The following is a 20,590-nucleotide window of genomic DNA, read 5'->3' as shown; positions in this document are numbered from 1 at the left end:
GGTGCAGAGCCTCAGGGGGCCTTCTAGGGGTGGGAATTTGGGGGTGGGTAGGGGCCCCGCTCGGACTCCTCTCTCTCTCCCTCTCTCTCTCTCTCTCTCTCTCTCTCTCTCTCGCTCTCTCTCTCTCTCTCGCTCTTTTTGGGGTGTCTGGACTCTAGATTCCAGATGCCTGAAGTCTCCCCTATTTCTGTCCCAGGTCTGGAACTCTAAGCTTGGAAGTTCTTCTACCTTCACGGATGCACAGAGCACGGTCTCTCTGTCTGTCTGTCTGTCTGTCTGTCTCTCCCTCCGATATACGGACTGTAGGTTCCCTATGCCCGAAGTCTCCCCTATTTCTGGAGTCTGAGCTGGGTTTGAGTCCCCCCCCGCACCCCCCCAGGGTCTGGGAAATCGGAGGTTGGGAATTCTTCTACCTTCTTGATGATGATGAGGAGGAGGAGGAGGATGGACAGGACAGGGTTTGCTCTCTGTCTGTGTGTGTCCCTCTCTGTGTCTGTCCGTCTCTCTGTCTGTCTGTCTGTCTGTCTGTCTTTCTCCAAAGTGACAGTGAGCTCCGGCACAAAAGCCCCTGTGTGAGAAGCTCTGGCTGTTAGGCATATGTGGAATCCCGGAGTCTCAGCTTTGGGGGGGGGCCTCTGCAACTCTCTGCAAGTTTCCTCTGTCGGGGGGGGGGGTGGCGAGATCAGGAACCCGGCTGGCCGGGGGGGGGGGGGGGCATCCGCAGGTCCACAACCACCCAGGCTTTCACGCACAGCCCCGCCAGAATCCATGCTGGCTTGCCCAGCGGAGGTAAATGGAATAGAGCAAGGGGGTCCCCTGGAAGAAAGAATCTAATTTTGCTGTTCACCCTTGCAGGAGACACATGGTTGGAGGGTGAGGGGGAGAGGAAGGTTCTGGCAAATCCAGAAACCCTTGGAAAAACTGTACACTCTCTCTGAGCGTGGAGGGCAAGAGGTAGATGAGGCTGGTCCCCCTCCCTCTTTTCCTGTACCCTAGTAATTCCAGTCCCAGCAAAGGACCCACAAAGCCCACCCCCACTCCCCCTATGAGGACACACTTGTGCAAAGAAAGGGTAGACAGGTGGACGGGGCGCACAGACCCTCTGTGATTAGCAGAGCAGGGTTTTGCGGGATTCCCGGCACAGTCTTATCTGAAATCCGTAGGATCATGCGTATCTCAGCCCACGTGTGAGTTCACGCGTGCGGTTCTGTGCCTATGGATTTGCACCTCGTGAGCGCTTGTGCCAACCTGAGGTTCTATTGTGGGCTTATTTGTTTTTAACCAATGCGTCTGCACTTTGTACTGACCACACATTGTTCTGAGCACTTTACCAGGATTAACGCCTTAATCTTCTCAACAACTCTCTGAGAAAGGCATTGTCCTCGTTTTATTCCCCCCCCCCCAAAAAAAAAACTGACCCCAAGGACATAAGCACTGTCCACACTGTTGCTCAGGTGTGTGTAGGGGTGGTGCCGGTCCCCAGAAGGCCATAATTGCTGTGTCGGGAAACTGAAGTATAACCAGAGAACTTCCCTGGCATAGCCCTCTCTCCACCAAGGCTGAGGGTAGGGTAAGAAGCAGGATGCCCGCTTGGGTTGTCCCTGAATGTTTCTTTTTGTCAGTCATGGCTTGAACTCAGGGTCTGGGCACTGTCCCTGACCTCTACCACGTTGAGCCACAGCGCCACTTCCAGTTTCCTGGTGGTTCATTGGAGATCAGAGTCTCACGGACCTTCCTGCCCTGGCTGGCTTGGAACCACGATCCTCAAGATCTCAGCCTCCTGAGTAGCTAGGATGACAGGCGTGAGCCACCAGCACCGGGCTGCCTTCGGTTCTCGATAGGGCCCTTCAATTCTTTCTGGCTTTGGGGGGGCAGGGTCTGCACCCAATGCCCTGGGGGGCCCCCCCGAGGTTCCGCTGGAGCGCGTAGGAGGGACGGGGAACCTGCGGCTCCCTCTTCTCAAGCCGCAGGGGGTGGCTACTCCAACCAGGTCTGTGATGGTACCCGTCAGCCTCGGGGTTCATCAAACCTGTATGCCACCTGCTCCGCAGGGTCCCAAGGCCAAGCTCACGTGATTGGGGGTCTCCCCCCTCCCCCCCCACCAAATCACCCCTGTCCAAAGCTTTTGCGTGGTGACAGGCTTGGGTATGTCTAGTCTCACCTGGTTCGTCTCAGTGGCTGGCCACGGTGGATGGGGAGGATTTCTAAGGAGCTTTCGTGGGGGCATTCCTTTACTTATTATTTATTCCCTATTTTTATTGGTTTATTTTTTGTGTCCACCCTGGGGCTTGAACTCAGGGGCCTACCTAGGTACTGCCCCTGAGCTTTTTCTGCTCAAAAAGTTGGCACTCTATCCCTTGAGACCCAACCCCCGTTTCCCAGCTTTTTTTGATGGTTCCTTGGAGATAGGAGTCCCACAGACTTCTCCCGCCCAGGCTGGCTTTGATCCGTGGTCCTCAGATCTCAGCCTCCTGATTAGCAAGGCTTGTGGGCCAGTGGTGCTTTTGAAGGCTTGTTCTTTCTTACACAACAGGCGAGGCGGATGAAATGTGCAGTGCTCCCTTGGTCAGTTCGAAGCCCTATGGTCCCCCTTAAAACAGTCCAGGAGGACCCATTTCGCCTCCCGCGGATTGTCAAATGGTCCCAGTTTGTGTACCATTGACAATTTGTTATTTTCTGTTCTTTTGGGTTGTTTTCAAGTAAATAGTATCCATTTTTAGATAGGAGCCTGCCATGTCCGTTTTTTTTTCTACTTAAAACTATATATATCTTGGACAGCTTCCTGTTAGTAGTATAAATCCTTTTTTAAAAATAAAAATATTTATTTATCTTGCCGGTCCTGGGGGGCTTAAACTCAGGGCCGGGGCGCTGTCCCTGAGCTCTCCCGGGGTTCTACCACTTCCAGCCACAGCGCCACTTCCAGTTTTCTGGTGGTTCACTGGAGATGAGAGTCTCACGGACTTTTCCTCTGCCCGGGCTGGCTTTGAACCGCGATCCTCAGATCTCAGCTCTCCTGAGTCGCTAGGATGACGGGCGGGAGCCACCGGCACCGGGCATACATCCTTTTTAATACCGCATAACATCCCGAGACACAAGACTCATTTTAGCACTTTCTAGGAATGGATGTAATGAATGTACACTCACGTTTATTCCTTCATCATTTTCGTGTGTGTGTGTGTGAGAGAGGGGGGGGAGAGAGACAGAGAGAGAGAGACAGAGAGAGAGAGAGAGAGAGATCAGTTTCAAATGGTAGCAATGAAGCTCCTTGAAATGCCCTCTGTGTGCCCAGGTGGCCATTTCCCAGTAGGATATTTCTAGATTTTTGTCTTTGTTGGATCTGAAAACATGCACTTTAAAAAAAAAATTTTTTTTTAAAGACATAGCCAAATTGCTCTTTACGTAATCAGTGTCTGTTTAATACCATTCTCTGTCTCGTGGGGTTTTAGAAGGGGTCCTCCCATTCTTCTCCCCACCCCCATCTTCTGCTAGGTTCCCCCCAAAAAACCCAAACAAACAACAAGAACAACAACAAAAATATAGTGCCTCTTGTGGGTATAATGGACCGATGGTCAGTGATGTTTGGACTTCACAATTGTTCCTTGTCCATCTTCTGAGAGCAGCTCGCTTGGAGCCATTACCCGCCTTCCTACGGGTTATTTATCTGTGCGTATTGATTGGTTGAAGCTTTTTATATCACCTATGCTTAAACACATCCTCCACTATTCATCCACCCCGCCCCCAAGCTTCCAGAACCGTCTGTGGACCGAGGGAGGGGGGAGGGGCCCCGGGGAGCCCTCTTCTGGGATCTTTGGAATGTTTTAATAAGGTGTCGAGCAAACGCCCACAGATTCCTGTTGTGAGATTTTTTTTGGGGGGGGTGGGGGGAGTGGGGACACTCCCTGGTCTAGCCTATCAAGAAGGTGACTATTTGAGACAGAAGGACAGAGAGAGAGAGACTCAAGAAAAAGAAAAGGTAGGGCAGGATTTTTTTTTTTTCTTCCAGGCTATTGAGCTCATTTGTGGAATAGAATTTGTTTATTTGCTTGTCTGTTTGTTTCTTGCGCCCGTCCTGGCCTTGAACTCAGAGCCTGGGCTGCGGTTATGCTCAAAGCTAGTGCGCTCACGCTTGAGCCACTGCCCCACCTGCAGCCCCTTTGGGTCATTCATTAGAGATCAGAGTCTCAGGGACTTTCCTGCCCTGGCTGGCTTTGAACCGCGATCCTCAGACCTCAGCCTCCTGAGTAGCTAGGATGACAGGCATGAACCACAGGGGCCTGGCTTCTAATCTGCCATCTAGCAGCCTGGCAGCTCCACCCTGATTAAGCTAACAAGTGTTGGGGCTCCTTAAAGGTCAGGTCACAGACCGGGGCCACCATCCTTGTGGGTGGTTCTGGAAACACATAGCTTTCCCCTCTCCCAAAGGTAGGATTCTAGAAAAGGGTCTGTGGGTCCTCCCAGTTGTGAAGAGGCTGAAGCAGCTTGCGGGGTGGGGGTGGGGGCGGGGTGTTTGGGTCAGTTTCTGGTTATCATCTGCTGGTGAGTCAATTTTTGTTATTGTTGTTGTTGTTGTTTTGCTTTGGTGCCAGAATTTGAATTCGGCGCTTTGTGGTTTCCTGTAGCCTTTTCACTCAAAGGCCTGGCGCTCGGCCACTTGAGTCAAACCTTCACTTCCGGATCTGGGCAGGTGAATTAAGAGATAGGGGGATTTGGTTTTTTTTTGGAGGGGTGGGGTGGGGACTGGCCGTTTCAACTTGTATTTAACCCTTGACTTCCTGTCGTCTATCTAGACCCTCCATTGAGGCTGATCGCCTAGGCTGCTTGCCTCCGTGGTCTCTAGTCTAGTCTTTGTGGATTGGTGGGAGACTCCATCAGCCACTCAGGGTGCTCCAGGAACTGGGGCTGGGGGGGGGAGTGGGGGGGGGGTCGGGGATAACTGATCTTCTGTCTTGGGAGAGGTAGAAGAGAGTCGTAGTAAAGAGATAGGTGTGGGCAGCGGTTAGGGTGCCCACGATGTTGATGTTGGGGGGCAATGCTGAGGTTGCCCCCGCGGTGGTAGCGATGGGGATGGCTGTCTTACGTGATCGTGCTGGTGGCGACCCCGGTGATCATTGTGACGCCGGTGTTGCTGGTTTGGGATCGATGTGTTAGTGAATGGATGTTGTACAGGTGTGTGTATGGGGGGTGGGGTGGTAAATCCACCTCAGCAACCTGGATTCCCAAGGTCCAAGGCACAAGGAGAGCTTCGGTTAGAGTTGGGGGGTGGGGGGGGTTGTTTGTTTTTGTCCGTGATGGGGCTTGAACTCGGGGCCTGGGCGCTGTCCCTGAGCTTTTCTACTCAAGGCTAGGGCTCTACCACTTTGAGCCCCAGCCTCAGTTCTGGTTTTCTTGGGGGTTGATTGGAGATAAGTCTCATGGACTTTCCTGCCCGGGCTGGTTCTCCCACCGTCTGCAGACCTACCCCTCCCTCCCTTCCTGCCTCTTGGAGCTGAGCTGCCCAGAACCACTCAGCAGCCCCTTTTCTGGCTGAGGAGTCTAAGGGAATCAAGCTGAATCCTTGTGTGTGGGGGGTGGGTTTGAACTCAGGACCTGAGCACTGTTTCACTGAAGGCTGTTGGTGCTCTACCACTTAAGGGAGCCACAGTTTGACTTCTGGCTTTTTGTTTGTTGGTTCGTTCGTTTGGTGGTGGTTCATTAGAGTTAAGAATCTCACGGACTTTCCGGCTCGCTCTGTCTTTGAACCCACGGCCCTCAGATCTCAGCCTCCTGGCTAGCTAGGATGACAGGCGTGAGCCACCAGGGTCCCCAGCGCCCCAGCTTGTTTCGTTTTGTTTGTGCCAGTACCGGGGGTGGGGGTGGGGGTGGGGGTGGGGGGGTGTCGATAAAGGGTCTCACGGACTTTCCCCGCCCTGGTTGGCTTTGAACCTCCGTCCTCAGGCTGCGTGCGTTCTATGGAGTGGGGACAGACCTTTCTGGGTGCGTGGAGTCCGCATGTTGTGCTGGGGTCTCAGGGGGAGGAGGGGACATGACCCTGATTGTGAGAGGTCATAGGAGATGATGGACCGCCCCCCCCCTCCCCCCGCTGCTCCCTTTAAAATGACGCCAGTGGGTCCCGGCAGAAAGGAAGGAAGTAAAGACATCCCTGGCAGCACAATCACTAGGACCCTATAGGTCTGGGCCCTGTCTTCAAAACACAGCGTTTGGGGGCTGGGAAGGTGGCTCAGTGGTAGAGCGCTCGCCTAGCAGGCGTGAAGCCCTGGGTTCGATTCCTCAGCACCACGTAGATAGAAAAAGCCGGAAGTGGCGCTGCGGCTCGAGCGGGTATGAGCGCCAGCCTTGAGCAAAGAGAGGCTCAGAGACAGCGCCCAGGCCCTGAGTTCAAGCCCCAGGACTGGGAGAAGAAGAAAAAAAGCCCACAAAGTTTGCCCCTATGAAGGAACGTCTAGGAGATGGAGCAGTTCCTTTCCTGTCTTTTCTTTTTTTTTGGGGGGGGGGGGTTTCCTGGCCCAGCCACTCCTTTCCTCTCCTTCTCTGGAGATCCCTGAAACTCCCAAGACTTGAAAGAATCCAGGCTCGTCCCATTGGCGTTGATGACTCCTTAGCCATCCCTCACCCCCATCCCTGGAACATTCCATCCGTTTCTACGTTCCCCAAGGGAACGCACAGGACAGAGGGTGTCAGACGTCCATGGCTACAGCCTGCGGGGTGGCCGGGCCCACAGGCACCGGGACAGCAGAGCCTTCGAGCTCCGCCGGCGGCTGGCTGACATTCTCTGCAGAGCGAGGGGCCTGGGGAAAGCAGAGGAGCCTTCGGGGGGGGGGGGGGCGGTTCCGTGGGTCTGTGGGGGGGCGGCCGCCTGGTGGGTCTCAGCCCCCCCCCCGCCTTTTCGTTGGCCCGGCAGGTGGACACGGACGACGTCTTCACGAAGGAGGAGCAGATTTTCCTGCTGCACCGCGCGCAGGCTCAGTGTGACAAGCTGCTGAAGGAGGTCCTGCGCACCGCAGGTGGGGCCCGGGCACGAACGCGGTACCCAGAGGGTGGGCCTCGGCGGAGGCCCCAAGGTGATGGGCCCCGAAGGAGAGAGAGATGGAGGAGGGGAGGGAGATAAGCCGCTTGAGTTCCCCCTCCCCCCACCACAGAGCCTAATGTGAGTGGGCCTGGGGGGAGGGGGAGGGGGGAGGGGGAGGGGGAGGGGGAGGGGGAGGGAGGGAGGGCCTGGCCTGTGCGGTAGCCGAAGGCACCGAGTCAGATGAGGAAGAGGGTTTTTCCTTTGCGGCTTAGCGGTAGAGTGCCCGCTTAGCATGCGTGAAGCCCTGGGTTCGATTCCTCAGCACCACATACACAGAAAAAGCCAGACGTGGCGCTGCGGCTCAGCTGGTTGTAGCCAAAGCCAGCCCTGACTTTGTTGTTGTTGTTGTTTTGATAGATAGGTAAGTCTCGGGCCTCATGGACACCTGTCTACTTTTTGTCCTGCGCCCCCTGGCGGCCCCTTGCTTCCTACATGGCTTCCCGTGGCGCTTCTCCATTAGCTCAGGCCACACAACCCGTGCCCCCCATCTGCACCCTTGGAAGACCAGCTCCAAACCCCGGTTACTGCTTCACACCGAACCCTCCTCGCAGATCCGTCCTGTGCCTCCAACCTCCTCAGCAACGTGGGCAGGGCCAGAACCCCATCTTCTCTATTGAACCAAGGGGGGGGGTGGGGTGGGGGAGGAAGCCAGCATGAGAGGTAGGAGATGGACGGCACCCAGATCTGTCGGTGCACACCACAGCGGAGAGCCAGAACGCCGCCCCAACCCCTCCGTTTCCCCCAGGCCAACATCATGGAATCCGACAAAGGATGGACATCTGCATCCACATCCGGGAAACCCAGGAAACAGAAGACACCCGGCAAGTTCTACCCGGAGTCTAAGGAGAACAAGGAGGTGGCTCCCGGCACCAGGCACCGAGGTACGCGTGTGTGTGTGTTTGGGTGTGTGCGTGCGCGTGTGAGCTTGGAAAGCGACAGGTCGTATGACCGGGAGGAGACAGAGGGCAAGCTGGGCACGGCGGCTCACGCCTGTCACCCTAGCTACTCAGGAGGCTGGGATTGAGGATCGTGGTTCAAATCCACCCCTGGGCAGGAAAGTCGGTGAGAGTCTCATCCAACGAACCACTCAAAAAACCGGAAGCGGTGCTGTTGGCTCAAAGGGGTAGAGCGCTGGCCTTGAGAAAAAGAGCTCCGGGACAGCGCCCAGGCCCTGAGTTCAAGCCCCACGACCGACCCATACTGGGAGAGCCATGGGGGGGGGGGGGACAGAGTGTGACAAGGGACGAAAGAGGACGAGGCAAGGGAGGGAGGGAGCAACGGGATTGCCTCCGTTCCCCAGGGAGGTGAGGAGAGACAAACATAGAGCCCAGGCTTTGGCCACAGGGCCGGTTAGAACCGGCCGGGTGGGCAGTGGATTCCAGATGGGCCACATCTGGGAGCCTGTGGTCACCCTGTGGCTCCCTGGGGACCAGAGGGAATTGTGGGCCCGGCCGGGGTGGGGCTGGGAATATGGCGCCCAGGACAGAGAGCCCTTTCAACCAAATCGGGCGGGTCCAGCCATCAAGGCAGCTTTCCAGGGAGGCTGGAGAGGCCTGTGGTTGGAGCCCTGCAAAAGGGTGGTGGAGGGAGCGGGGGGGGGGGGGGAGGAGGGGGAGTTGTGGTGGACTGTGGAACGAAGCTCCCGGAGTCTTGGGGACCCTCCAAGGTCACTTAGCATCTCAGGCTGTGAGGTCAAGACTTCAAAGGATGGAGAGGTGGCATCGTGCTTTAAATGCCATTGTCCTCGTTATTCCCGCCCCCCACCCCCCACCCCTGTCCCCATGAGGGGTATTTCATGGCTGGCCTGGAGAGGAACTCAAGGTGATCTGCGGGAATCCCAACTTCCCCATGAGAACATGGAGTTGCCCAAAAGATTTCCTGCCTGCTGTCCAGGGTCCCCGGGGGTGGGGGTGGGGGTCACTCAGGGACTTTCCAAGCGGAGGGAGAGTTAAGTCTAAGAAACTAGTTTTCCAGCTGGGAATGGAGGCTTAGTGGCAGAGCGCTTGCCTAGCATGCATGAAGCCCTGGGTTCGAGTCCTCAGTACCACATACACAGAAAAAAAAAAAAAACAAGAGAGGGAGCACCATGGCTCAGGTGGTAGAGTGCTCGCCTTGAGCATAAAGAAGCTCAGGGACAGTGTTCCGGCCCCTGAGTTCAAGCCCCAGGACTGGCAAACAGAAAGAAGCTAGTTTTCTTGGAGACCCCCCCCCCCGAAAGGTGGGATCAAGAGCAGAGAGGAAGGGGACAGGCCTGGCTGAGCCCCTGAGAAGGACAAGGCCCTGTGTCCTATGATTCCAGCAAGCCATGCTCTCTCCTCTCTCTCCTCTCTCTCTCTCTCTTGGGCGTGTCTTGCGTGTCTTACCCCGCCTGTCTCCGCGCAGGACGCCCCTGCCTGCCGGAATGGGACAACATCGTGTGCTGGCCGCTGGGGGCACCAGGTGGGGTGGTGGCCGTGCCCTGTCCTGACTACATTTATGACTTCAATCACAAAGGTAAAGGCTGGCTGGGGGGGGGGGGCGGTGTAGAGACCACCGGGGTACCACAACTAGGAGAGATGCTCCAGATCGTAGCTCCAGATCCCCTCCCCTGCCCGCCCGCACCGCCCTGACCCCTGCCCTGGACTCACAGGTCATGCCTACCGTCGTTGTGACCGCAATGGCAGCTGGGAGGTGGTGCCCGGGCACAACCGGACGTGGGCCAACTACAGCGAGTGCCTCAAGTTCATGACCAATGAGACACGGGAACGGGTGCGGACCTTCTCCCCCCCCCCTCCCTCCACCCTGAACCTCCCCTCCCCGGGCTGGAAGAACCCCCTGACCTAGCCTTGGCTCACTGCAGCAACCTTAACCTGGCCTCTCTTACCATAACCACCCTCCCCCCTCCGTCCCCCCCCCAACACACACAGTTCTTGTGACTGTCTCCCACCTGCACAGGAAGTGTTTGACCGCCTGGGCATGATCTACTACCGTGGGCTACTCCATGTCCCTGGCCTCTCTCACCGTGGCTGTGCTCATCTTGGCCTACTTCAGGTGGGCGGGACAAGGGGCGGGGCAAGCGGGGGGGTAGGGGTGGTGGGCGGGGCGCTCGCAGGCCTGGCTGGAGGGGCGGATCTGTGAATGGCCCGGTGGGTGGGCTGTGGGCGTGGCTAGAGCTGGCCTGCTGGGGCAGATCTATGGGCGGTGGGCGGGGCGACTGCGGTGGGCGGGGGCGATCACAGGCCTGGCTGGGGGTGGATCTCTGATTGGCTCGGTGGGCGGTCCGTGGGCGGGGGCTACAGCTGGCCTGCAGGGGGCAGATCTATGGTGGGCGGGGAAGTGGGCGTGGCCCTGTGTGGGCGTGGTCCGGGCAGGGCCCGGGGCGGATCCGAGTGGGCCCCGCCCCTCTCCCCATGTTTACTCCGCCCCTGCCCCGCCTCGGAGCGTCCCTGTGGGCTGCGGGCGCCCAGCTCCCCCGCCCCCCTCGGTGGGTCCGCCGTGCCCCGCACTCACCCACCACGGCGGCGTCGCCCCCGCAGGCGGCTGCACTGCACGCGGAACTACATCCACATGCACATGTTCCTGTCGTTCATGCTGCGCGCCGCCAGCATCTTCGTGAAGGACGCCGTGCTCTACTCGGGCTTCACCCTGGACGAGGCCGAGCGCCTCACCGAGGAGGAGCTGCACATCATCGCGCAGGCGCCGCCGCCGCCGGCCGCCGCCGCCGTGGGCTACGTGAGTGCCCGCCCTCCAGGCCCCGCCCACCCCGGCCCGGCCCCGCCCACCCCCGGCCCTGCCAGGCTCCGCCCACCCCAGCCCCGCCCACTTGCCCTGTCCAGCCCCGCCCCCGCCCACCACGGCCCCGCCTGCCCGGCCCCGCCCACCCAGGCCCCGCCCACCCGGCCCTGCCTGGCCCCGCCCACCGGGCCCTGCCCCGCCCGGCCCCTCTCCTCCTCACGCCTGAGGCCTGAGCATCGAGGTTCAAAGCCAACATCCCCACCCCCCCAAAAGCCTGTGAGGCCCCTTATCTCCCATGAACCCACAGGAGGTGTGTGTGTGGGGGGGGTAATGGCTCAAGGGGTAGAGCACCAGCCTTGAAGGAAAAAAAAAACCCCTAAGGTTAGGGCAATGCCCAGGCTGTGAGTTCAGATCCCACAACTGCTGCACACAAAACCATTGTGTGTGTGTGTGTGTGTGTGTGTGTGTCCATGTGTCCATCTTGGGGCTTGAACTCAGGGCCTGGGCGCTGTCCCTCAGCTCTTTAGCGCCAGGCTAGCGCTCTCCCACTCCGAGCCATGGCGCCACTTCCGGTTTTTCTGGTGGGTCTCTGGAGGTAAGCGGCTCACAGACTTTCCTGCCCGGGGTTGGCTTTGAACTGCAGCCCTCCGATCTCAGCCTCCTCAGTAGCTGGGATGACATAGGCGTGAGCCGCCCGTAGTCCCAGCAGCAACCACGGGCATCCCGCCCACCCCGGCACAACCGGCAGGCGTGACCTCCATGATGCTCCCCCGACCCTCTGGCTAACACCCCTGCCCATCTCCTAGGCGGGCTGCCGCGTGGCTGTGACCTTCTTCCTTTACTTCCTGGCCACCAACTACTACTGGATCCTGGTGGAGGGGCTGTACTTGCACAGTCTCATCTTCATGGCCTTCTTCTCGGAGAAGAAGTATCTGTGGGGGTTCACCATCTTCGGCTGGGGTACGTGGGCCGGGTTTGGTAGGGAGAGTGAGCGGGGGGGCTGCTGCTAGAGGGCAGGGTGGCGTATCTTACCTCCTCTGTGTCTTGATTCCTCTGTGGGACAGCAAGATTGGGGGTGGTGGGAAGACCTGCCCACCCTACTGGGGTCCCTCCAGCCCCCCCCCCCACCCACATGAAGGCTCGCTTTGGTGTGATGCAGGAGTTGACCTGAAGTTGCTTAGCCAAAACTCTTGGGGCCAAGATTGCCGCATAATTGAGGGTGTGGGGCCCTCCTTCTCCCCCGTGACCTTGGATAGGCACACCAGCCTGTGTTAACCTGGCAGGGGGTACAGTCGCCCCCATCAGAGCCTTGGGTCGAGCATTTCAGCACCAGCTCAGCTTCAGCCGTTCCTGAGACTTGAACGCTCCTCCCCGGCCATCCCCCCCCCCCCACCTCCCTACGGGTTGTGGTATCCAGTTACTGATAATTGTTCATTATTGTTGGCAGCTCGAGAGGTTGGCTGGGCTCCTAGGCAGCTGGCCAGACTTCAGAGGGGGTGGGTCTGGTGGCTGGAGCCCTCTTTGTACTCAGCACCAGAGGCCCCTCAGGTCAATAGCCATGGCCTCCCTTAGCCCTTTGGCACACGCCCTAGTCCTGACCTCACTACGGTAAAGCCCCCGATCTGGGGAGGCCTGGGCGTTGTTCCAAGAACTGACAGGCTCTGAGGCTAGGAGGTGTCCAGGGGGGCTGGAAAACCCATGAGTCAGGGAGCCAGACAGAGTCTTGTGTCTCAGGAATGGCATAGCTTTTTTTCTTACTATAAACCTTGTCTCCACTGGGAACTAGTGGCTCACGTCGGTAATCGTGGTAACTCAGGAGGACAGAGGTTCAAAGCCAGCCTGGGCAGGAAAGTTCCCATGAGACTCTTATCTCCAATGAACCACTCAAAAACTGGAAGTAGCGCTGTGGCTCAAAGTGGTCTGAGCGCGCCAGTCTTGAGCAAAAAGAGCTCAGGGACAGCACCCAAGCCCTGAGTTCAAGCCCCACTACCCACAAAAATCAATCGATCGCTCGATCGCTCCTCTCTCTCCGAGGTAAACCGGGCCTAGAATCAAGATGACAGGAGATTGGGGTGCGGAGGAGGAGAGAGACTGACTTGTTTACCACAGACAAAGCTCAGCCAGGCCAGGGTCCTTGGTGGCTATTCTGTGGCCTTTGCTCAGCCTGGATTGATGACACCCTTCACCTCATCCATAAAGAATAGGACGCGTTTCTAACCTGATTGGGGCAGGAGGGTGGGGGTAGAACAGAAAAAGGCTGGTCATAGATTCTTTCCCCAGAGGGTAGAAAAGGGGGAGCGGTGTATTGTGTAGCTGGGTGAATGAGATGCAGAACCAGGACAGGGCAGAGGGTCGAGTTGGGTCCTGGGGACTGGAGCCCCGGCAGAGGTGGTTAGGGGGAGCCCATGCTGGGATACGGGTATTGTCAAACAGCCCTGGAGTTAGAGGGTCAGGGCAGTGAACCCCTGGGGACGCAGGGACACCAGGGACAGCCCCTCCCATGCCGCCCTCTCTGCCCGCAGGTGTGCCCGCCGTGTTTGTGGCTGTGTGGGTCGGTGTTCGAGCGACTCTCGCAAACACTGGGTAGGTCCAACACAAGCAGAAAGGGGCGAGGGGTTCGGATACCAGCCACGAAGAAAACAACCTTGGTTTGTCCAAGATGCATGGGGCGGGGGGGCGGGCAGGTGGCTCTCTGGTCACTACAGGCCCTGCGTTACCCCAATGATGGGAGTTCTCAGTCCAGCCCTCTGCCAGGAGCCCCCTCCGGGGGGGGGGGTGTGTGTCAAAGGACGCCACCTCCAAAAGATCTGTAAAGAGTGGCCTCTGGCCCCCGGCCCCACACAACACCCTGATTCGGTGTGAACGTCTCCATCTCCCCCCAGGTGCTGGGACTTGAGCTCCGGACACAAGAAGTGGATCATCCAGGTGCCTATCTTGGCCTCTGTGGTGGTGAGTACCGGTGGGGGGTGCTTTGGGAATAGGCCCGGGTGACCAGCCCCTAACAAGGATATATATTGAAAGGGAAGGGGGGGGGGGGTATAGCCAGAGCCCCAAGGCTCTGAGAACCTCAGTCGATCCCCATTCCCGATCAAGTGGGGAAACTGAGGGGCCCCAGAGGGTCGTCGGGAGGTTCAGTGGCAGAGCAGGGCCCGTGGTAGGGGCCGTGCACAGGTCCAGGAACCCCTGGCCTATCCCGTTGAGAGTCTTCCCCCCCCCTTGCTGCAGCTCAACTTCATCCTCTTCATCAACATCATCCGAGTGCTTGCCACCAAACTGCGGGAGACCAACGCGGGCCGGTGTGACACGCGGCAGCAGTACCGGTGAGCCTTGCCCACCACTACACACACACACACACTACACACACTACACACACTGCACGTGTGTAAGGCAAGGCGGACGTCTCTTGGAGGAGCCTGTTGCAAGGAGAGGAGGGGGCTCAAGTGTAGAGCGCCAGCCTTGAGCACAAAGCTCAGGGACAGCGCCCGGGCCCTGAGTTCAAGCCCCGTGACTAGCAGATGCAAAGGGCCCTGTCATTTGTGATCCACTGTAGGACATCTCTGAGAATCAAGGCGCCCAACCAACTCTCCCCTGGAGGGGGCAGGCTGGGTTCTGTCGCAGTCTTGGGTCCCTTCCTAGCTTTGGAGGCGGGGGACCGGCATGGGCGGGCTACGGGGGCGGTGATGGTTTAAAGGGGGGGAACGGGTAGCCTGACCTGCTTGCCCTACTGGCCAGGAAGCTGCTCAAGTCCACGTTGGTCCTCATGCCCCTCTTCGGCGTCCACTACACCCGTGTTCATGGCCCTGCCGTACACCGAGGTCTCAGGGACACTGTGGCAAATCCAGATGCACTATGAGATGCTGTTCAATTCTTTCCAGGTATGCCGTCCTGCTGGAGACCGTGGGGAGAGGGGGCTGGATACCCAGTCGTGGGGGGGGGGGGGGGGGCGGGGGAGGGAGGGAGGGCAGCTCCGATCCCATTCTCCATCTCTCTCTACAGGGATTCTTTGTCGCCATCATCTATTGTTTCTGTAATGGTGAGGTAAGCCGTAGCCAGGGCAAGCGCTAGGGTTGGGGGAGGGGAGGTGCTTGGGGTAAGTATGGCGGCTGGGGGGTCCTCAAGTCTCTTCCCTTTTTCTCTCTTCTTTTGTCTGATGTGGGGCTTGAACTCAGGGCCTGGGTGCTGTCCCCGAGCTTCTTTTGGGCCACAGCGCCACTTCCAGTTGTTGAGTGGTTTCATTGGAGATAAAGAGTCTCTCACGGGGGACTTTCCTGCCCAGGGCTGGCTTTGAACTGCGATCCTCAGATCTCAGCCTCCTGAGTACCCCCAGCACCCTGAAACCAAGTGTCTTTCTACACTGCATCCTCTAAACCCCAGATGGGGTGCCACTGGAATCTCGTGAATTCTAGAGGGAGCTAGTCATTAAACACGGCATTGGAGGATTGTGGGATTTTATTTGGCCTTGGACTCTTCCATGTGTTTCCTAATTGACTCAGTGCTTTGGGTGGGTGTTTACAGATCTGGGCTTGGGGTACTTCCTGCTGGGTGTTTATTTGGGGGGGGGGCATATGAATTGAAGGCGCACCTGACCGCCGCCTTTCTACCTCCCCAAGGTACAGGCTGAGATCAAGAAATCGTGGAGCCGCTGGACCCTAGCATTGGACTTCAAGCGCAAAGCACGCAGTGGTAGCAGCAGCTACAGCTACGGCCCCATGGTATCGCACACGAGCGTGACCAACGTAGGCCCCCGGGCGGGACTCAGTTTACCCCTCAGCCCCCGCCTGCTGCCCGCCGCCGCCACCAACGGCCACTCCCAGCCCGCCGGGCCACCCCAAGCCGGGCCCCCCAGCTCTTGAGACTGAGTCCACTCCAGTCACCATGGCTGTCCCCAAGGACGATGGCTTTCTCAACGGCTCTTGCTCGGGGCTGGAGGAAGAGCCCACGGAGCCCACGCAGTCACCCCCGCTGCTGCCGGAAGAGTGGGAGACCGTCATGTGACTGCCGACACGGGTGGATGGACAGATGGACCAAAAAAAAAAGACTGGTGGTTGCACAGTTGTCTGTGTAGGGACTGAGCCAGGAGGTGGGGGAAAAGAAAAAAGAAAAAAAAAAAAAAGGGAAAAGGAAGCGGTCTGTGGCTTCCTGTGGTTTTCCACTGAGGATTCACACCAGGTGGGGCTTGAACTCAGGACCCCCTGGGTGCTGTCCCTGAGCTGCTTTTGGCCCGAGGCTAGCTAGCACTCAACCACTTGAGCCGCAGCTCCACTTCTGGTTTTCTGGGTGGTTCATGGGAGATAAGAGTCACGCAGACTTTCCTGTCCAGGCTGCCTTTGAACCGGGATCCTTAGATCTCCGCCTCCTCCCGGGGGTCGCTAGGATGACAGGCGTGAGCCACCAGGATTCCACCACCAAGGCACGACCCCCTTGGCCTGCCATTAAGGACTGCCCCTGACGCCATGCCCACCCCAGCCACCATGGGCATTGTTGAAGCCTGCGTAAGGCAGCCCTGGGTCTTTTGTAAGAAACGACACGTTCCCTACTTTTCCCTTCCCACGGATCCAGCATCTAAAACTCTTTCCTCCGTGGCCCTATAGCCATCCGGGGGTGGGGGTGGGGGGGGGGCGTAAAGAGAGCGATTGTGGTCCGGTAGTGATTACGGGAGCCACTGGTAGCCCCAGAGAGAAGGGGTCATTTTGAAGAGTTCCCCACTTCAATGAGGACGTCGGAGAAGGCTCACCCAGGGGTGGGAAGGTGATAGGAACTGCTGTCGGGCATGAAGGACACCTTCTTTCCCCCCTCCCGCCCCCCCTCCCACCCCCCACGAATGAGGCCTTGACAGGGGAAAGGAGACCTCAGCAGGACAGACAGACACCCATTTCCCCGTCAGACTCATAGGACTTCATCTAAGATCTGATGTTCCCAGACCAGGCTCCTCTCCGCCCCCCCCCCACTTCCCCTCAACTCCAATTTATCCCCAGGATGGGGCCAGCCCCTCCCCCTTTAGACTGGACACCATTTTCCCCAGATGGATGTCAAGATGGGGAGTTCAAGACTCTATAGGACTTCAGGTTTTCTCCCTGAGACCGGGATCTCCTGGGCCTTAGCTTACCTCTACTCAAGAGAGGCGCCCCCCACCCCCCCCCGCAAACCCTGCCTGGGCCATCCAGGTGTTGGTAGGAAGTGGGGAGCCCTCGGCCAGGTCTGGCCGGCAGTCAGGACCCTGTTTGTCTTGAGCAGTGGCTGGAACTAGGTGGTCACTTCTGCCTTCAAGGCCTGCCACAGCAGCCAAGCCACAGGGAACACATAAACACCAGTGGAACTTGGTGTTGGGGAGGGGAGGGATACAGACAAAAGGGGGGGGGGGGGACATGGAGCCACTCACAAGTCATCTCTGGACTCCCAAGCATGGTCAGTGTGTTGGGCCAGATGCCTGGCTATCGGGCTCATCTCCACGAACCTAAGTTGGATTTCTGAAGACCTTTAGAAGGAATGCACTTTTGCTGGCGGGGGGGGGGGGGGCGGGCAGGGAGAGGAGGGGGTGCTTCATCTGGATCTGGAAAGCAAGCCTAGCCTCCAGGGGGTGCTGACACTGTAGGGTGTATGGTCCGGGAGTTCTAGAGCTAGCCAAAGATGAGACTCAGTCTTACCCGCAGCCGGCCCCAGGCTTGAAGACAGGTCTGATGGGAATCCAGTTGAGGGATTGGGGGGGGGGTGAGGTGGACTGTGGGGGGGGGGGAATACAGGGTTTGCTGAGCAGCCCCACACATAGGCTGGGTTGGGTGCAGTGCCTCAGCCAGCTCCAACAGAGCCATCCAGCCCTGGGCTACTTCACCGTGGCCAACTGAAACAAACCTTGGCTTGGGGGGGGGCCCTGGGGAGGAGAGGAAGAAGACTCCAGTCAGGCAGGGGGGGAGGGGAGGGGGGGAGGCCTTGGGCTTTTGGGGACTGACTGCGAAGCCTCGTGGCTTTCCATCTGTTCTCCCCAGAGTGGGCAGAGACCCTGGTTTGGGAGATGTACAGATGGGCGCTATTCCGGGGAGGGTCCTGCTGGCTTTGCTTGTGTGACAAGGACAAGCAAGGAGTTCAAAGCCAGGACAGAGAACCAAGTTCTGGGGCCTAAGACGGTCGGCTCTGGGTATCCCTCAGCCCCTATGAACCCAGTCATTTCCCCCTTCATGGCTTGGCATAACGTCCTTTGCCACTTTTTTTTTTTGGGGGGGGTGTGCTGGTCCTGGGGCTTGAACTCAGGGCTTGGGTGCTGTTCCTGAGCGTTTGTAGTTGCTCAAGGTTAGTGCCCTACCGCTTGAACCAGCTCCACTCCCGTCTTTTTTTTTTGGGGGGGGGCATTCACTAGAGGTAAGAATCTTAGATTTTCATGCAGCCTCCTGAATGGCTGGGATTACAGGCGTGAGCCCCAAGCCCCAGGGTGCGCTGTCTCTCTCTCTCTCTCTCTCTCATAAATCTGCTCTAGCCAGCCCATGACAACTTGTCCAGGCCCCCCCCCCCAAGTCTCTAACCTTTCTAAGTCGGGATAATGTCGGCATGGACCCCCCTCCCCCCCATCCTGGCCTGGCTGTCACGCTCCCAGCCCCCAACAAACTCACCCACTGTTGCAAGATAGAGGGGTACATTATGTGCGAGTTTCTATGTGTGTCTGTTTGAAGGTATGTATAGACTTGTGTATTTATTTATATTTGTGTCGGTCTGTAGTAGTTCCCCTGGTCAGGTAGACTTGTGTCTGTACGCGCGTCGTGTATATTTATAGAATGGGTCTGTATATGTCTGTGTGTGTGTGTCTTTTTGTGTGTGTGTGCGGTGTGTCTATTTTTGCTTATGCGTCTGCAGGACATATGTGTGTCTATTTGTGTGTGTGTGTGTGTGTGTGTGTCCAGGGTCTGTGGATGCCGCCTGTGGGTGGAATTTGGCTCCCACCGATGTTTGGTTTGGCGCTCGCCCGTATTTTCAACATCTTGAGCCAACATTTTAAAAAGAAGAAGAAAAAAAATCAGGATATTTCACATAAAAATTCAGCTTTCCAGCTTCTCTTCAAAATTCAGAAGCTCTGGCAGCCCCGGAGGCCGGCGTTCCCATGGGGGCCTCTCTCGACCCGCGCAGGCCCGGCCTCTTCCTTCCATCCCGATTCTGCCCCCCGCCGGTACCGGGGCTCGAACTCGGGGCCTAGGCACGTCCTGCAGCTCTTTTGCTCAAGAATGGCACCTCTGACCTGCAGCTCCAGCTTGCAGCTTTTTGGTAGTTCACCGGAGAGTCTCACAAGTCTTTCCTGGGGGGGGGGGCCTGGCTTCCACCCCTCAGCCCTCCTGAGGTAGCTAGGGATTAGAGGTGTGTGTGTGTGTGTGTGGTGTGTGTGGTACTGGGGAATTGACCCCAGAGGTCCCTTCGGCGGAGCCCCGCCCCCAGCCCCCTTCCCTGCCCCGCCCACAAGGCCTAGGCAATGGCTGTCACCCAGTGTGAGGTCACAGCTAAGCGGTAGGTCTGGCTTAGGGAGGATGCCTGCAGTAGACGTGTGTGCGCACACTGTGTCTGCATGAGCACACGTGCAGGAACGCGCAGGCCTGTGTGTGTGCGCGTGGTGGAATGTGTGCACCGAGGTGTGCGTGTGCACGCGTGTGTGTGTGTGTGTGTGTGTGCGCTCCCGGGCCCCGTGGCGTGTGTGGGCCGCTGCGGTCTGGCAGGCTCTTCGCAGGGCCTCTTCCGGCCTTTGGGGTGTGGGGTGTGGTGTGTGTTGTGGGGGGAGCTGGGATTCCCAGCGTTTGGCCGGGCCGCCTTGTGGGATTTATTTCTGTCTCGGTGTCCGTGTGGAGGCCTGAGTAATGGGAACGTTGAGAGAGAGAGCCGGTAAATCCACGCGGGGCGGGGGGGGGGGGGGGGGGGCGGGCCGGCTGGGAAACTCGGGCCCGGGACGCCCGCCCCAGAGGAAGGACCCCCCTCTAGAGTCTCGGACGCCACCCCCGCCCGTGGGGAGGGACCCGCTCTCCTGGACCGCCCCTGTGGGTCCCCGGCTCAACGCCGGCCGCCCTCCCCGAGAGCAGCACGGTTCCAAGGAGCAGGTGTTTGGGGGTCTGGTGCGGGGACAGTGAGGGGACACTCTCCTCCAGGCATGGTTGACGCGTGCTTCCCACACGCCTGGGGGGGGGGGTGTGTGACATTGTGGGGACCCTGTAAGGGCTGAGTCTTCAGGTTTGGGGGGGGGGCACTACCCAGCCCACCCCTCAAGTGACTGGGGTTTCCCACTGGCTGGAACATCTCTCTAGTGACCCAAATAACAAGGGGCCGGGCCCAGTGGGGTGGGGAAGGCGGGGTCCCCGGCTGCCATCTAGTGCCGTGTTGAGGACTGCAGGGGAAGTTATTATTTTCATCCGGTCCCGGTGGGGCTTGAAATTGGGGACCCGGGGCGCCGTGCCCGAGCTCTTTTTCTGCTCGAGGCCGGTGCTCTACCGCTTTGGTTTTCCGGTGGTTTCGTTGGAGATGCAAGCCTCGTGGGATTTTCCTGGCCGGGCTGGCTCTGAACCGCGATCCTCGACCTCGGCCTCCGAGGGGCTGGGTGTGAGCCACCGGGTGCCTGGTTGGGAAACTTGCAGAATGGACTCTTCTTCCTCTTCCGGGAGGGCCGTGGCCCCAACCCTTCAGCCAGCCGCCCCAGAAACCAGAACGCAGTGCGTCGGTTTCTACTACGCGTGTGGATTCCCTTTTCTCTATTTACAGAGATTTTTTTAAAAAAGTATATATATATATATATGTATATGTTATGTACAGATGCAGGCACGCTCGGGTAGCTGGGGACCGTCAGCAGAC

General features: G+C 58.3%; 1 protein-coding gene across 1 annotated transcript; it reads left to right on the top strand.

Moving 5' to 3' along the window:
- Positions 1-6,858: 6,858 nt before the first annotated feature.
- Positions 6,859-15,904, top strand: Pth1r (parathyroid hormone 1 receptor). The gene is given in 16 exon segments (XM_048334413.1): positions 6,859-7,001; positions 7,813-7,947; positions 9,449-9,559; positions 9,696-9,814; positions 10,001-10,030; positions 10,032-10,096; positions 10,582-10,777; positions 11,587-11,740; positions 13,303-13,363; positions 13,663-13,729; positions 14,006-14,100; positions 14,513-14,567; positions 14,569-14,655; positions 14,777-14,818; positions 15,391-15,594; positions 15,596-15,904. Coding segments are annotated over 15 exon segments (1,593 nt in total). The 5' UTR covers positions 6,859-7,001; positions 7,813-7,820; the 3' UTR covers positions 15,776-15,904.
- Positions 15,905-20,590: the final 4,686 nt, after the last annotated feature.

This window comes from Perognathus longimembris, chromosome 26 (genome assembly GCF_023159225.1).
Source record: "Perognathus longimembris pacificus isolate PPM17 chromosome 26, ASM2315922v1, whole genome shotgun sequence".
NCBI lineage: Eukaryota > Metazoa > Chordata > Mammalia > Rodentia > Heteromyidae > Perognathus > Perognathus longimembris.
Note: the sequence above shows the minus strand (reverse complement) of the source record. Positions and strands in the feature narration are given on the sequence as shown.